This window comes from Ruditapes philippinarum, unplaced genomic scaffold, assembly GCF_026571515.1.
Source record: "Ruditapes philippinarum isolate M1 unplaced genomic scaffold, ASM2657151v2 ctg671_1_1_1_1, whole genome shotgun sequence".
NCBI lineage: Eukaryota > Metazoa > Mollusca > Bivalvia > Venerida > Veneridae > Ruditapes > Ruditapes philippinarum.
Genome location: NW_026857357.1, coordinates 238,295 through 256,489, shown reverse-complemented (window position 1 = coordinate 256,489; position 18,195 = coordinate 238,295). Strand labels below are relative to the sequence as shown.

The window sequence follows — 18,195 nt, the reverse complement described above, 5'->3', positions numbered from 1 at the left end:
AAAGAATACAGCACCCAAAGTTCTTGGCTATTAATATTATGCCAGCTGGGCTGGGAATGAATAAAGCCAGTACATTTTATAAAACAGTGGTAGCCTTTGCCATGCCACCACCATTGTTACACTTATTATACAACAGTGTTGTGCCTCCTGTCAATAGTAAGGGATTATACATGTATTTCACCTGGGCCTGGTGATTTTGTTCAAGTCAAACTAAATCCCAACATCCTCAAGAGTGCGGCTAAATTTAACCGTCAGCTTTATGGTTTAAGGAGTACAAATCGACCATTCAAAAATAATGTTATGTTAAACATACATGTGTGTAAATTACAGATTCACACAGCATTCCTTCAGGATAAACAATAAATGGGTTTTGCCTGCACCTTCTTATGAACAATTATGCACTTGAAAATGGAACTGAATTCTGAAAACAGGTAAATAACCTTTGCGCTTTCAGTTCGCTATTTATGGCTTGCTTGCGTCAAAAGAGTGTCAGAAAACTTTGAAAAACCTACCAAATGATGAATTTTATTTGATATTTTGATAAAACATTTAGATAATTCGATTTCAGCCTCTGTGAACATCACATTAACCAAGTCACTAGACTTTGATAATAATTGTAGATCAATTCTGAAGATAGCAGTCCAACAGATCGGCCTGTACAAACTTAAGGACCAGTCTTTTCCAAACCCGAGAGTTGACATTAACAAACACCTACAGGTACATATGGATATTTATTTTTACCTAGATTATTTAGTGTAATGTTCAGTGTAGGACTCCAGTGCTTTGTCCATGGCAAGTACTTTTTTCGCATATTTTATCAAAAGGAAATTAGCATTTGTAACTTAAGAAAATAACAAATACAGTTTTAACTTGGTATTTTCATTTTTTTAATGTCAATAATTCAATACAACATGTCACAAATAAAATTTTAACATACTTTTTATCACAAAACTATATTTTCTATACACAGTTTCACAATTCAGTTACGGCATTCATCCATCTTCATTTTTACAAACATTTACACAGTTTGCTACACCAAAACTATTCACAAGATAAACTCTTGCACAATGTTCTGCCAAATTTACCAATTATTTGAAACAAATTCACGCTCCTAAAAATGGAATCTTATTCAAAATCTAAGAAAAGTTCCACTAGGCCCTTTTCTTTTTAATTTTTTCCAGTCATTCTTTATTGCACAATGCAAAACTTATTCCCAAAAGGCAATTTCACAACTGACTGCAGAACACAAACTTCAATTTACTATTTATATAGAACAATTTACACACAAAATAATTTAAGAAACTTAGCACTGAGCAACTTTCATTTCGTACAAAATAAAGAAAAGCAAGTTGGAAATATAATTATGCACTGATCTGCGTATGAACTTGAACCTTTAAACAATACATACGTCTTTATTAGACACACTTAAGATACATACTACTTAACGTGCTCATTAAACTAGTACTAAATTTGCACAAACAAGTTTAATAAATAGAAAAATATAACTTGTCATTTATCAACTCGGTTCTCAACATTCAGACTTTCTCATAATCATTTCTTTTATAAACATTGATAAGCAGTCTCAACTCCTTCACAAGTACCAATGTCCATATTTTTTTCTTAGCATGAAATGAAAAGTAATGAACTTTAGACACACGAGAATCTAATGTCATGTTCACATGGTCCCAAATACTACACTTATTCAAATTTTAACAACTTTCCTGTTTTTCAATACTTATTCAAAAACATCAGCAACAGTTGAATGTAAACTTTTCAAACATTTTGATGATAATATGTGTGATAGAAATGAGGAATGGTGACATAGGTTTGACACAGTAATCTGTAATGCCAGTATCACATTGTTTCAAATCTGCTCGGAGCCCATACACTAAGAGTTTCAGGCAGGTATAACAATCAACATTTCCAACCAGGAATCGGTATTCCTTGCCCTTTTATCATTATCACACGCTCAAGAGACAATTGAGAAGTCAATCGGACAACTCCTGCCTTCTACTCGATGGTTACTACCCATATTATGTATAAACCCCCATAATGATGTAAATGATAAATTAACAATATTTATAATGATATCCCTAAGTTAGACGTGCATTACAACTCGTCGTGATCACCCTCTTCACCACCAGGTGGAGGTGCTCCACCCTCACCACCGGCACCTTGGTAAAGTTTGCTCATAATGGGTTGAACAATTTCATCAAGTTCTTTCTTTTGTGCTTTAAAGTCCTCAGTATCTGCATCAGCATTAGCTTCTAACCATTTAATTTTTTCATCTAAAGCAGTTTCAATGCTTTCTTTATCTTCATCACTAAGTTTAGCTCCCAATTTTTCCTTGTCATTAATTTGATTTTTCAATGAATAAGCATAGCTTTCAAGTTCATTTTTGGCTTCAACCTTTTCTTTCATAGCAGCGTCTTCAGCAGCATATTTATCAGCATCGTTAATCATTCTTTCAATGTCTTCGGGTGAAAGTCTGTTATTATCGTTGGTGATGACAATATGATTTTTGCTTCCCGTTCCCTTATCTTCAGCAGTTACTCTCAGGATACCGTTTACATCAATTTCGAATGTGACCTCAATCTGGGGAACTCCTCTTGGTGCTGGTGGAATGCCAGTAAGATCAAACTTTCCGAGCAAATGATTATCTTTGGTCATTGGACGTTCTCCTTCAAACACCTGGATTGTTACAGTTGGCTGGTTATCAGCGGCTGTGGAGAAAATTTGGGACTTCTTTGTTGGGATGACAGTGTTTCTTGGGATAAGTTTGGTCATGACGCCACCAACAGTTTCGATACCCATGGTAAGAGGGTTAACGTCGAGAAGGACAAGGTCACTGGTGTCTTCCTGTCCACTAAGCACTCCAGCCTGAACAGCAGCTCCATAAGCCACAGCTTCATCAGGGTTAATACCTCTGCTTGGTTCCTACAAAAATACACAATACCGTTAAGTATGCATACTTGAAAATATAAAACTCATGTACAAAGTTAGCGGTAGTGTTAATACTTAAAGATGATGTTGCATTTTAAAATATAAGCCCAAAACAGATATTCCTGTGCTTATAACCTACAACCTTACTTGTTTGCAAAACATCAGAAATCAAAAAAATTTAACTTTCAAAGAAATGTGAAATTCTCCCTAAGAATTCATATTAGATCTAAATCTTCTACAGTGCAGATATAAAATTTTGTCAATTGACAAGGCAAGTCACTTTAATATTTTCTTATTCCTAATTTTCCCAGAGTTAATGACAATATACAAAGGCTTAAAATACAATGAGAACATACCTTTCCATTGAAGTAATCTTTAACAAGTTGTTGAACTTTTGGAATTCTTGTTGATCCACCAACCAAGACTATTTCATTAATATCAGAAATCTTAAGATCTCCATCTTCCATAACCTTCTGTACTGGTTTCAAAGTAGATCTGAACAGGTCCTGAAAAATTGATACAACTATACTTTACCAGTTTAAAAAAAAATAATTTTTTTGGTATCTCATTTATTTCTATAGTTTGAAGGTTTTATAATTATTGTTAATTGTTAAGTATTGATGATTCATTATTCCTAACTAGTAATATCAATATGTAATGTAATAAAAAATTCCTCTTTTGACAATAACTGTAATAAGTACTGTTAAGTGTAGTGTACATACCATGTTCAATTCTTCAAATTTAGCTCTGGTCAAGGATTCACTGAAATCTTCACCATCAAAAAGAGATTCAATTTCAATTTTGGTCTGATGCTGGGAGGACAGAGCTCTCTTGGCCTTCTCAACTTCACGACGGAGTTTCTGTACAGCACGGTTGTCCTTTCTGATGTCCTTACCCTTCTTCTTCTTGTACAATTTCATGAAGTGCTCCATCACACGCTGGTCGAAATCTTCACCACCCAAGTGAGTGTCTCCGTTGGTAGCAAGTACTTCAAATACACCATCATCAATGGTGAGAATGGAGACATCAAAGGTACCACCTCCAAGATCAAACACGAGAATATTCTTCTCACCTTCCTTCTTATCAAGACCGTAAGCAATAGCAGCAGCAGTCCTGCAAATGTGAAACAAGATTTTTAATTTTTTAAGCCCGCATTTATTCAACTCAACTCTTCAAATTTCTAAAATATGATGACATCTACTTATATATTACTAAAGTTTTTAAAGCTTATATTCTTTGAAATGTTTCTATTAAATCACTATTCAAAGATTGCTGGTTGCATGGGTCAAGACCCTGCCAGGGGCAAGGCATTACCTTAATCAAGAAACTTAACACTTATTGCTTTGTAATGTTTGGTTTTCGAGAGTGTATAGCTGGATTTCTGAGTGTATCACTTAAGTTTACAGTTGCTACACAACCAAACTAAAATAAATTCTGTTTGAACTGATTTTGTACAACTTTTATATTGAAAATTTTAATTTATGTTTGTTTCGCAGTACTTACGGCTCATTAATGATTCTCATCACATTAAGACCAGCAATGGCGCCAGCATCTTTTGTAGCCTGTCTCTGAGCATCATTGAAGTAGGCTGGTACAGTTACAACAGCATTCTTAACTGTCTCTCCCAGGTAATCTTCAGCCACTTCCTTCATCTTTCCCAAAACCATAGCAGATATTTCTTCTGGGGCGAACATTTTATCGGCTCCCTTCACTTTAGCTTGAACATGAGGTTTGCTGTTCTTGTTTACGACCTTAAATGGGTAGTACTTTACATCATGTTGAACAGACTTGTCTTCCCAGTTTCTACCAATAAAACGTTTCACATCAAAGATGGTGTTCTCAGGATTGCTGGTAAGCTGGTTCTTAGCAGCATCCCCAATGAGACGCTCCCCGTCATCAGTGAAAGCCACGTATGAGGGAGTAATACGGTTACCTTGGTCGTTGGCAATGATTTCAACACGTTTGTTTCTGTATACACCAACACTGAAAATAATAGAATTTAGAAAAATATATATATATATATAAGTTACCATTGACCTGCAGTTTTCAGATCTTTACTTATATTACTTCTTAAGAATAATCTGTGTAAAGAAACAATGATCCCGCTAAAGTTTCCAGTTGAATTTCTTTTATATACATATAACTCACAGACTTATTACTTTTCAATTAAACTTTGCCAACTTGAAATAACTATCATAATTTTATGGTGAAGAACCATGGGTATTTATATATTTCTATCCACAGATACTATAGGCATTTACATGTATGTATTTCTGTCCATATATACTATTTAAATGACTAGTCTAACTGGAGATACTCACCATGAATATGTTGTTCCCAAGTCAATTCCAATTACAGTTCCAACATCTTCTTTCTTCTTTTTCTCCTCTCCTTCGCCCTCATCATCTTCTGCCCTTACAACTACTGAGAATAGCAGCAAAGCTGCACAGCACAATAACACGTATCTTTTCATTTCTGTAATTACCAATGTAAAAAAGTTAGTTAATTTAGCATTTTTATCATTAAATTTAATTCCAATCTTTAATCAGTCTTCATTTAAGTGAATTCTAGTTAAAAGTTAAATGGAGTTCTAGTTAATAGCTATAAAAAGCCCTATTGAATATGAAAATACATGCCTAAAAAGGCTACGAGTATGATAAATTGATAAATAGAAACTTCTGGAAACGGTTCAACCCCACAATAAATTTCACTTATTTACTAAATATACAAATTTTGTTATTATTAATACTAGCAATATCTAAATTATATAAATTAATACAAACGACATTAGGATGTTTCAACAAAATGATCAGAAAATACATTTTACAATCTGGTGACGTGCAACATGCCGGTTTTTCAGACACCGGCCGGCTAAATAAATTCAATAAAATATTATACAAGATCTATTTTAAATAACTTACCTTCAATTTCTTATGATTCCTTGTATACGATTCTCTAATATTATCACAATTACAATAGTATTTAAGTCGTATTTCTTTTAATTTTCGTGTCCAAACTGTTACTGAATTTTCTTGGATGTGACGTATTTCAATACACAACGCCGTACGTCTTCTGGATTATTCGTCGTGTTATTTTCTGATTGGTTGACTATTTCTGTGTGGAGGATTTTCATTGGTCTACGTTGAAGTCCCCGTAAAAGACACGTATTTCCCCAACTTCCACCCGGAAGTGTAGTAAATTTTGACAGGTGTTTATTGTTTACAAGAAGAATGAAAAGAAATTAATACAGTGACGAAATAAATGTTAGACATACGTAAATTAATAGCAATGAGAATGACATTGATGCGTTAATAGCATATGTTTTGCAAAATATTCTAATTACGCTCGTTTCATTTTTCAAAAAGACTTGATGCAAAGTTTAATCGAGCTCAATAGACTAAACAAAAGGCATAATTATTGATGTGGCACTATGAATAATTCGTCATTATGCTTTATGTAAGAACAACATGTAATCAGAAAAAGAAAGGAACAAAAAAATTTCTAAGTAGCATACAAATATAATTATATAATTATGTGCGCACTTAAATTTCACGTGCCTATGGCACGTGGATAGATTTGTACTAAATTGAATTCCTTTCTAAATTTAATTCAATATTTTCATCTGCTCGCATAAAAAAATATTGAATGCTGAACATAATCATACATATAATTACATAATTATACATGTAGTTATCATACTGCACTTCGGGCAGGGTTAAATAAATTAATATTTTGTACATGTGATTTAGCATTTAAATGCATGGTTGCTTTTTATTATTAAACACAGTTGATGGAAAAAAATAATTACATTAACAAATTTGAAGGCCCGTTAAGCCTCAGAAATGTTAGGGTTTTTTCTTCTGAGGAAAGGAAAATGTGTTTTACATTTATAAATGCTTTCTCTTGAAGAAAATATAACTAACTGTATATTAGAATTGTCTTAATTGTAGAAAATGTAAACAAAGTGGTATTTTGAATTCCATACAACATATTTACTGTACGTGTACATACTGGTATAACACAAACGAAGAAAAGGACTGCTCATGTAATTGGCCAATGAGCACTTTTTTGGAAACTGCAACATAACACAAAAAAGGCTTTAAAAGAAGAATAACAATGATAGCATTTTGAGACTCAATAGGCCTTTAAGAGGTCGAAAAACTGTCATTTTTATTTGTTTGGGTCGTCAGACCAAACAAATAATGGTAGCGAAATTTCAGAGTCTAATGTTCTTAATTGCAAATGCCGAAAGTAGTCCACTTTTTTGAAGCGGTTACTTCCCTTTTGTATGTACACTAAAGCCGAAAAATTCAGGGGAGATCACTGCGTAAAGATGGTCAAAGACAGGCGCATCAATTTTCAAGCAAAGTAATTCCCGAATGGTCGAAGATTTCTAATATTGTTTTCTGGTATTTTCTGATCGAAAATAACTAAATACAAAGCGGACATTCAATCTCTGACACAGAAGTTTATGACAAACCTAACAACAAGTAGTTCTCAAAACAGCTTAAAACTAGCGATTTAAAAGAAAGAAATATTTTATTTTGTTACAAGTATCCAACAAATTACAACGCATTTAAAGTTAAACAATAGCGTTGGCTTATAGAATTGTCAATAAATGCACAATCACAAATTACGCGGATGAATATGATTTTGTCAATGAAAATACTATTTTTAGCCATGTAGATTACCGAATACTACACAAACCGAGTAGTGGAATATATAGATTCTACATGTCGGACTGTTTGGGCGAGAGGATTTTCGCTAAAATATTTACTTCAATTTTAAACAACAGGTTTACCCTGAACAAAATACCTCGAAATTAATAAGGATTACAAACCTGAATGCAATGGAAGTTCTAAATTTAGAATGACTTGATATTATTCAGACATATTGTGTATAACTTCTCCGTGGTACAGTGGTAACGCGCTCGCTTAGTGAGTGAGAGGTCTCGAGTTCGAATCCAAGTCGAGGAAATTTTTTTTTTGTTAAATTCTTTTTTTAATTGTTTTTGTTAAGGAAGTAGCCATGATTTACAAGGATAAAGTGTGGCTGTCGTAAAAAAAGTACATAAATGATTTTTTGATGCAACTCTAGTTATGCAGAATTCCGTATGTGCCTTACAAAATGAATTATAATACATAAAAATAAACTTATACAGGATAATGCATACAGATATACAGTACGATTTAGATTGCAAAGATCAGAAAATACCAAAGAACTTGAAGCCCTTTGATTCTTTATAAATATACATGCTTATAGTAAGCTTCAGGATTATTTACATCTGTGTTAAACAACAGTTAAAAGTCGTTACAAGCCCTAATTTAGAATAATATGGTTTTCTTCAGGCCGTTCACATATAAATTTAACCGTGGCTAAAGGGTTTTCGGGCTCGCTTAGGAAGCGAGAGGTCTGGAGTTCAAATCCCAGTAAAGGTAACTTATTTTTTTAAATTGTTAAAGTCAAATAAACATTGGATTGAATATCAGTGTTGCAATTAGTCTTATAGCCAATTTACTACAATTAAAACGCTGGAAAGCATTGGTGGCACTAAACATATAATCTCACAACCTGCACCTTTCTTACATTCTGAGACCCAAACAAATTCAGCGCCTTCTGTGCTTTGATTATTGTTGTTAAGGACATCATTTGTTTCACTTACATTGGGGAGTTCAATTCAAAAATTCATTTAATATGTCCTTGGTTTAATGTAGGCCTAATAACATAATTTTAGTAACAGTGGTGTCAGTATTGTATTACAATTTGCCATAATTTTAGGTGGGGGTACAGATAAACTCAAGCTAAAAGGTGACTAAAAACTCAAGCTAAAAGGTGACTATAAAGAAATCACTTGACACTGCGCAGTTCCAATATACATGTAGTTTACATTAATTAACTTTGCATGACCAGGGTCATTCAAGTGGACATAATCATATTATGTCACAGGTGAAATGAATCAGTATGGCGCACTTGTATGTGGGGGCATTCTTACAGTCTTTACACATATATCCTCAGAGAGTTAAGTGATACGCCTCCTACACATTCTGGTCATAGTATAATGTTAGTGATAGGTCAAAAATTTTGAACATATTCTTTGGTATTACTCACTTCATGGTTACTTCCCTTTGACTATGCATGCGTCAAACTCCAGAACATTCTCGCAAGTGTTGCCTCCCCTTCATTGAATATTCGAGACCTTTCTCGTTAATGACGTAAATTAATTAGTGTAATATCTATGTTACTTCACGTAACATTAAATGAATTGTTCCAAAAATAACATTTACAAACATTTCACAACAATGTAATTCAGACTGGTTTGGAGAACCAGTTAAAAAATAGCCTACTAATATCAATTCCTCTCCATCCATAACTTTATATGTCGCTTTAATTTTAACGTTGCGGACAGGTCTAGCAGCTAGTACTATAAAACCTGTTCGCTGAAGTATCTTTAGCTACTCTCCAGTAAAAGAAATTTTCAAAAAGAAACAAAAAATGTTGCAGTAAGGAAGTGAGAGAATAAACGATTGTTGAATTATCACCATAGAGAGGCTAAGGTAACTTATGGAGGAATGCTTGACGTTGAATAATTACAAATGATTATGCGCGAGAAAATACTTCTTCCGATCGATTTTTTCATAGCAACGGACCGCGTCGTAAAAAGGTCTATATCTTGCACCAGTTTCCTTTCAAAATAAGAGCAATTGGGTCTAGATCTGAATAAGTAATTAAGTTAATACATGTTATGTTACATGCAATAATTATTGCCATGTCCCAGTGATTTCATGGACTTTTCAAAATATTTTGTGCGGGTTTTTAAAAAAAGTTGCAGCTTCGGAAAAATCAATGGAAATTATTTTTTTCTCTCTCAGAATATATCAAGTTTGAAATGTTAAAAGAACTTATAGTTTCTTGTTACAAACATAGATATTCATCCCTCAGTGTCACGCAAGCCAACTATCTATCTGATTAACTTTTTTTAAAAAAAAAAAACGCTATGTGAAAAGTGGCTAATATTCCGAAAAAGTCAAGATTCCTCTTTTATGTTCTCTCTCTCTTTGCGTAGTGCCGATACACTTTTAAACTGAATCACTACATCTTCAGTCATATTTGCTTAAGGTACTTAATTGTGAAGATAGAAAAGTAAATAGTCTAATGCGGTTTAATATAAATGAGGAAGATTAAAAAAAAACTGCTGTAAACATATAGTTTATACGTGACAAAATAATATCGATTCACTATGATCAAATTTGTTTAAATATGCAAATTCCCTCAAAAACGGCGAGAGGGGAGCGATACCTTAAGCACTACCACCAACACATTAACTGACCCCTGTACTCAACTGGAAGCCTGCGTCGGAACAAACAAACACGTTCGGTTTTAGTATCGTAAGGTCCTCTAGTATTGCAAAAAAGAAGAACGGGCAATGTCCGTGGCTAAACGATTCCGCACCGTCTATGGCCGGAGTACCAGGAATAACAACTGTCGTAGCTATTTGGAAGCGATTTGGTACAGATAGGTATCAATTGGTTCAAGATATAACTGGCATTGGCACATATGTTGTGCGTTTTCTGCCACTTCATGTCCAAGTCCCTTGTGTTCCAGGTCTGCGCAAATCGCGGCAGGAGACTCCCAACTTATTGCACAGATGCACAGTAACGGGCTGAAGCATTCACAATTGAAAAATTCACAATTGAAAACCTAACTTCCAGCATGCCCGGCCTTTGGCGGCAATTTACCGGAATTCTTGGCTTTGAATTTCTAATAATGAACTTCACTTTCTGATTTTCTGTCAGTAGATTTTACGACCATAGGCTAGCAATATTCTTATAGACAAATATCCACCATGAGGAAAGGGTATGCCTTTACTGGCATTTCCACGTGAAACAAATGTGTTGAAACTTTTTACCGACTAGCGTTATGTTTGTGCCTCTGATAAGGATAATTCCGTCATTTTTTGGTTCAGAATATAAGTATAATAAAGCGAGTGATGTGGATATTTTTAACAAATACATTATGTTTAAACTTAAGTATTTATAAAGACCATAGAAAGGTCGAACAATTAGCCTATAAAAATACAACAAGAAACATGGCAATGCCATGAAACCAGGTTTTCAATTATCACCATTGTAGATAAATATGTTGTATTTGAAATACAAATACAAGCAACAAACAATGTAACTATGTGCAATGTAAAACATGAATAATGTAGGAGGAATTGCCACTGAAGAAGTGTTCACTATAATATTATGTATAAGGAAAAAAACAAAGGGCCATAATTAGGTCAAAAACTATCCAATCACAAAACCCCGACAATATGTGCCAGGGTGCTTGATGACAATTTTTAGCTTCTGTGAAAGTTTGAACAAAATCCGTTGAGAAATGTAGGACGAGTTCAGCACAGAAGAATTTGTTCACTATAATTATATTGATAATTCTGTATAATGAAAAACAAGTTACAAAGTAGACATGAAATAATATCATTTTTTTTAAATTACCTCCAAAGATGATATGACCTTTGACTGCCAAATCAAGTTAAAATCATGTAAACAGGATTTTCAATGTTAATGTCACTGTGACCTTGACCTTGGAGCCAGCCATGCGGAACATGCGTTCTGCACGTCATCTTGATGTGGTAAACATTTGTCTGAAGTTTCATCAAAATTCTTCAAAGGGTTGAAGAGTTACAGAGCGGACAGGATTTTCAATGTTAATGTCACTGTGACCTTGACCTTGGAGCCAGCCATGCGGAACATGCGTTCTGCACGTCATCTTGATGTGGTAAACATTTGTCTGAAGTTTCATCAAAATTCTTCAAAGGGTTGAAGAGTTACAGAGCGGACACAATTTCGTTCTTGTAAACAGGATTTTCAATGTTAATGTCACTGTGACCTTGACATTGGAGCCAGCCATGCGGAACATGCGTTCTGCACGTCATCTTGATGTGGTAAACATTTGTCTGAAGTTTCATCAAAATTCTTCAAAGGGTTGAAGAGTTACAGAGCGGACAGGATTTTCAATGTTAATGTCACTGTGACCTTGACCTTGGAGCCAGCCATGCGGAACATGCGTTCTGCACGTCATCTTGATGTGGTAAACATTTGTCTGAAGTTTCATCAAAATTCTTCAAAGGGTTGAAGAGTTACAGAGCGGACAGGATTTTCAATGTTAATGTCACTGTGACCTTGACCTTGGAGCCAGCCATGCGGAACATGCGTTCTGCACGTCATCTTGATGTGGTAAACATTTGTCTGAAGTTTCATCAAAATTCTTCAAAGGGTTGAAGAGTTACAGAGCGGACACAATTTCGTTCATGTAAACAGGATTTTCAATGTTAATGTCACTGTGACCTTGACCTTGGAGCCAGCCATGCGGAACATGCGTTCTGCACGTCATCTTGATGTGGTAAACATTTGTCTGAAGTTTCATCAAAATTCTTCAAAGGGTTGAAGAGTTACAGAGCGGACAGGATTTTCAATGTTAATGTCACTGTGACCTTGACCTTGGAGCCAGCCATGCGGAACATGCGTTCTGCACGTCATCTTGATGTGGTAAACATTTGTCTGAAGTTTCATCAAAATTCTTCAAAGGGTTGAAGAGTTACAGAGCGGACACAATTTCGTTTGACGCCCGCCCGCCCATCCGCCCAGCCGCCCATCCGCCCGCCATACCCCAATCTAATAACCAGGATTTTCAAAATTGAAAACCTGGTTAATAAAAGGACCAAGCTTGAAGACAGTCTGCATGGTCTGGGAAAATGGGTTTGCGAGTTGCTAGGTAGATATATTACTGCCGGTTTTAATTGCACAAGGAACAGATTTTTTTTTAATGCGTTCATTTAAGGTCGCCGCCGGAAAGCCCATATGGGCGACCGCACACTCAAGTCGGGCCATCCTAGAGCGCCCAGCCGAGATTTTTTCGTCGGTTTTTCCCCCAGCTTTTATTGGTGGAGGAAGACCCCAGGTGCCCCTCCGGGCATTATTTCAGACTCGAGCGGGCACCCGGGTAGAACCACCGACCTTCCGTAAGCCAGCTGGATGGCTTCCTCACATGAAAGATTTCGACCCAAGTGAGGATCGAACCTACAGCGGTGAGAGACCAGTGATCTCAAGTCAGCGACCTTAACCACTCGGCCACGGAGGCCCCAAACAGATTAAGATACTACGAAAAGATTATATACCATTGAGGCCTAAAAAAAAAATATGTTTGTTTCGGGTAACCCGACCCTACCTATAAAAATGCGCCGACCCTAACTATTTTTTTCCGTTTCTGAACAAACAAAAATATATTCGTTAGCGAATAGAGAGTTTCAAAGGGCGGATAAATGCGAATTCAAGGTTTCAAGGTTTATTTGAATACGTCAGGGCCCAGCTTGAGACGCTGTCATAAAACTCTCAGACGATTTGGATCGGTCATTTTTAGTTATACGTGTTTTGATTGGTTCGTGCTGTATTGCGGTCCAATGAATATCACGCTATTGGAAACAAAAATTCTACATGACGACGATATTTTTAGAAGGTAATTCCTACCGGAAGTATTCTCCGGCTTCCGTTTTACATACATTGACATAGAGCGGAACGGGGTACCAAGCACGTGTTGCGGGAAAACACTTCCGATTTAGGAATTTCTTATACATGAAGATTTTTTCTTAAAATACAGGCACATAGGACTTAGTGTCACTCGTGGAGGATAAAACCATTTAAAAGTATGTAAAATCCAGTTGTTAGCATGTGTGTTCGACCCGTTTGATCTCTTTGTTGATGTAGTATTTCAAGCGTAAATACCAGGCTACAATGTACATGTCATGACGGTCTCATCTTTCGGACCTGGGTGATTTCTGGCTTTACTGTGGTAAATTTACGTGTAAATAAGGATCTGTTCATAGACAATTTTGATAGAAAATATATATTGCATTGATTCCATGCGAAAATCCGACGATATTACCTGCCGGTGGAAAATTTTGACACCGAGAACGAACATACCCATAATTTTCGTACTCGGATCATGCATACCTGTCAGTGAAATTTCTTTTCTTTTTTTTTAGTATATTGATATTTTATTGCATAAATAATAAGGTTTAACACATTTTAGTTCAAATCAATGCCACTATTTTTTTTATTTCTTTTAATATTTAAAAATTTGTAAAGCTGTTTTGATATGTCCTGTGCCACACTTCAAAATGAATGAGACCCTGGTCCCACTGAAAATCAAGACTTAGTGCACTTGAGTATAAAGTATCGCCACAGGTCATATGTACATAGCTATTCTGGAGATCTGCAAAGCCTTTCCAGTATATTTTTCATCCTCTTTTGCATACTGAAACAAATTTTTACCAGACTTGGAGTCTGACTCTACTGTGCATACCATCACAAATGTATCCCATTTTCTATGGAGGCTATTCGTTGCCAAAAATCCAGCCTTGTTGATCTGAGTTGAACAGTTTGTTAATGGAACAAATACAATTGTATTTCTTTGTATGTAAACTCCAATGTTGCATACTTGGATTGAGTTTGCCGATTTAACATTGTAAACATGCATTTCAACAAAATACATTTTGTTATACGACAAAACATTAACTGATAGTAGCAATACCAAGTGTTCGAATACTCAAAACAGAAGTTACATTCTTAGCTTTACATTGTCGAACCATCATGATTCGGATCAGCATAATCCAGTTTTACACGTTTTTCAATAGGAGATAAAATAAGCTCCGCCCATTTTCCCGCCCACTAAATCATCGTAAATAAACGTATTTTCCGCTCATTCTCGGTATTTACCGTCGGCGACAAGAAGCGGCGTGGTTTCCGTTTATCATACCTTTCTAAACATAATTCACTTGCATGATTGCCTACAATCAACATCAGCGGACTTTAAAGGAATATAGGCATATAAGTTTTAAAACGTTGTAGACACCACATTTCCTGGAAAAAGAAACTTAAAAAAACCCAAAAACACCAGGTTACATACTGTCTGAGGTTAAGTATTTTTCAAGGAAGCGAAAACTATTGAAAAGACTATATTCAACGACAAATAAATTTTACTGATGGTATTCCAATTTGCATAGGAATGAGTAACATTTACAGATAAGCTGCTACCTTACCACTTTCAAATTATCAAGTCAACATCTGATAGAGATTTTGATACGACTAATTACTAATACAGACCAAATTCTTGCTGTTGTCTTTCCTAGTAGTACTATTATATTAGTAGCCTTAATTCTAGCGCATGACTTAACAAGAAAAAAACTTTTAACAATAGTAAAATTATAACCAAAGTTGTATGTACCATTTCGTACATAACTTTTTATTTTTACCATATATTTTCCCATTTTTCCCATTTTGTTTTACAATAAGTAAAATTTAAATGAGTCTAAATGTATGTATGTTGATTATCAATTTATGTATACCTTGTTTATTTTATCTCTTAGAAAGCCATCACTTACAAAACTTAATAAATATTCTGTGTAGTATTTCATGTACATAAAAGTAGTTCTCTGTTTTGATCATATCAAATCTAGGTAACAGCTAATGACAGCATGTATACACATATTTTAGAGGTGCTATTGATTCAGCACAATGCATGAAAAGACCTTAATCTACGCCAGCTTACATATATTTAAAACTAAAAGGCTAAATCTCATCCTATGACTCAAAATACCTCCCAATGGAGGTAAACAGAGTTGCCAGGATACACTGAATATTTATTTCAACATTAAAATGGGACAAATTCACAAGTTTTGGTTATACAACGGAATTATTGATAGTAAACTTTGCATTGTTTCGTGGTCATACACTTGGTCAAAACTATGAGTTTTTCTACAATCCAACATAGTCCTTTAAAGAAAGAAGACACAGGCTTATTGTTCAGTTCTCTTTATTCGTGTTGCCAAAAGTGCCTTCCATGTATCGCATTCTAGTACTATTTGCTGAAGGTAAAAAAAAAAGATAAGCTTAAGAGTATTGCCGTGGCTCACAAAACCCTATCATTGATATCAATGATTAGTGATGTGTGTCATTATATATGGGAAACATTTCATTATGTTATTTCACCAACTTTAGTTTTTGCATAATTATTATTATGCTCATTATCAGTATATACGTTGTTACATTTTTACATTATATCTTAACCAATTTTGCATTACTTGAATATCCTTTACTAGAATACGTTTAAACAAAATCAGAGGATGTTCAAAGTCAAGATTGATGTAACAGTTTCTATATAATTTGAAATATTTTTGTACCAGCAAGAGTTACCTCTCTTTATATTCTGCTTTTGTGAAATTGGCTCCGCCTATTAATTTTCGTCTATTTCCGTGATAATTCCATATATGGAAGTTGCAAAATCGTTTACAAATGTTAATCCCGTTAGAATGTAACAGGAAAGTGTGGTGTTGTAAACCTGAGTGTGTCAAGTTGATGCAGTTACATTCTCAACGTCATGATGCACAGCATTAAACGTATTGTGTACGTTCTATCGTTTACATTTCTACATGTCGCAAATTTGAAATTATACATTTATAAATACAGTTTGCAATTTATCTAAGTTGCATGTTAACAGCTTTCGTTTTATCAAATCGAGATAATCAAAATGCTTAATACCAGTGCAGTACGTAACTCTCGGATCGACAATTAGATTTTTACTAATCTGTTTAGTAGAACCGAAGTATGCATTGTCAAGTTTCAAAGGCTGGATTTTTGGCAACGAATAGCCTCTATAATTTTCCATGTGTTATTGAGACCTAGTCTTTGCTTTTTTTTCAGATGGGCCATGGACACTATGAGACGACACTTTGAATGACATCTACAAAATGCCAATTCATCAAAAAGCTTGGCTATTGTCTTTGATATGTTGATATACATGTATCTGATAGAAATAAATAGTATTTGATTGACAAGGGTGTCATTTTACAAATAGAAGTGTTTGCACTTTTTATGTGAACCAGTGTATCAAAAGTGCAATTCAGAATTATAGATTTTGTTAAATTGTACCATAGTGTCAAAATATACACTTTGTAATACTGTAAGAGCTTCAAGATTGTTAATTCAATGACATGTGCAGTATTTAATGCATGAATATCAAATAGTGAAAAACAGAATAAGTCTAGATTTTTTAACTGAAACTTTGAAAGCCAGATCACAGCATGTCATTTTAGGTCTTTTATTGTGCTTAACTCCTACCATGCAACCAATGTAGACTCAGATCAGCAGAATTGCAACCATGCAAGCTGATGAGAATCTGCAATGTTTGCTGTTCAGGTTAGAGTCAAACTTTAAAGTAGTGCCTGTAGCAAACAAACATCAAAATTAACACATGTTTGTGTATATTGTCTTTATTCAATATTGAAATAACATTAAATGGCATTAAAGCTATGCAGATTTTAATCAGAATTATTGTTTATATGATAAAATATGATAATACAAAGTCAAGCAATGTCAGTAGTGTAGGAAAGACTGCCATGTGCAAGAAAACACTCTGAACTTACGACTGATTTTGAAAAAAAAAATAAAAATAAAAAAAAATCCCTACCTACCCTACCTAGCAATTTTGGGAAGGTTACCCTAAACAAACAATTTTTTTTTTTTGGCCTGATGATATGACGTCATTATACATGTACAATTCTCTTGGGCGGGGATACAGATGCAAATCCTGTATTGGCTAGTAAAGGTTTTGTATCTGTTTCACGGGTCAATAGACCAAGTTTAGTGCACAAATACATTTGTGTAAGACTTTTTACTAAAGTATTTTAAAATGGCCTCTTTTTTTACACCAACAAACTCTAAGGCTCAAAATCAGCAGTTTTTTTGTATTATATGAAAAGTAATAACTAAGAGTACAATATGGATTTGATATCGATATTTTGGACTCTGTAGATTGAACGTGGCTAAATAAGTAATATTGGATCCAATAATGATTTATATTCGAAGATCACAGTGTGCATACAAAGATAAGTTAATCGATTACAATTCATAGTAATGAAGTACTTTTCCAACTCTCCAGAAAGCATTTTCTACAGGCAGTATTTAGTAATTTGTCTTCAGCAAAAAAGAAAATTAATGGCCATATTTTCACCATTTTATGGTACAAATTCAATATATCAATGTCATGCCAGTACATTGAAGGGACAGGTGGGTTAGTAACTTAGAACTGCCTTTCAACCCATGGGTCTCATGTTCTAATCATTGTAGTCACTATCTGGTTTCTGCATGGGTTAGTTTCAGTCACGATTCCAACTGCTAATAATAATTAAATCAGACA

At 34.6% G+C, this 18,195-nt stretch overlaps 1 protein-coding gene across 1 annotated transcript; it reads right to left on the bottom strand.

Annotated features, from left to right (window-relative positions):
* Positions 1 to 863: 863 nt before the first annotated feature.
* On the bottom strand, positions 864 to 6,039 carry LOC132749470 (endoplasmic reticulum chaperone BiP-like). Its single transcript, XM_060739222.1, has 6 exons — positions 5,865 to 6,039; positions 5,265 to 5,418; positions 4,447 to 4,926; positions 3,666 to 4,056; positions 3,300 to 3,449; positions 864 to 2,937 (listed from the first exon to the last, which is right to left on the bottom strand). Exons 2-6 carry the CDS (start codon positions 5,414 to 5,416, stop codon positions 2,110 to 2,112), a joined length of 2,001 nt encoding a protein of 666 aa, XP_060595205.1. The 5' UTR covers positions 5,417 to 5,418; positions 5,865 to 6,039; the 3' UTR covers positions 864 to 2,109.
* Between the last annotated feature and the right edge of the window lie 12,156 nt (positions 6,040 to 18,195).

What these genes read in the sequence shown, in the direction of transcription:
- LOC132749470 (XM_060739222.1), bottom strand. Translation starts at nt 5,416, where the DNA reads ATGAAAAGATACGTGTTATTGTGCTGTGCAGCTTTGCTGCTATTCTCA. An exon ending in ATGAGAATCATTAATGAGCC is followed by an intron (nt 4,057 to 4,446) that starts GTAAGTACTGCG and finishes TCACATTTGCAG; the next exon opens with GACTGCTGCTGCTATTGCTT. An exon ending in AAGATTACTTCAATGGAAAG is followed by an intron (nt 2,938 to 3,299) that starts GTATGTTCTCAT and finishes GTATTTTTGTAG; the next exon opens with GAACCAAGCAGAGGTATTAA.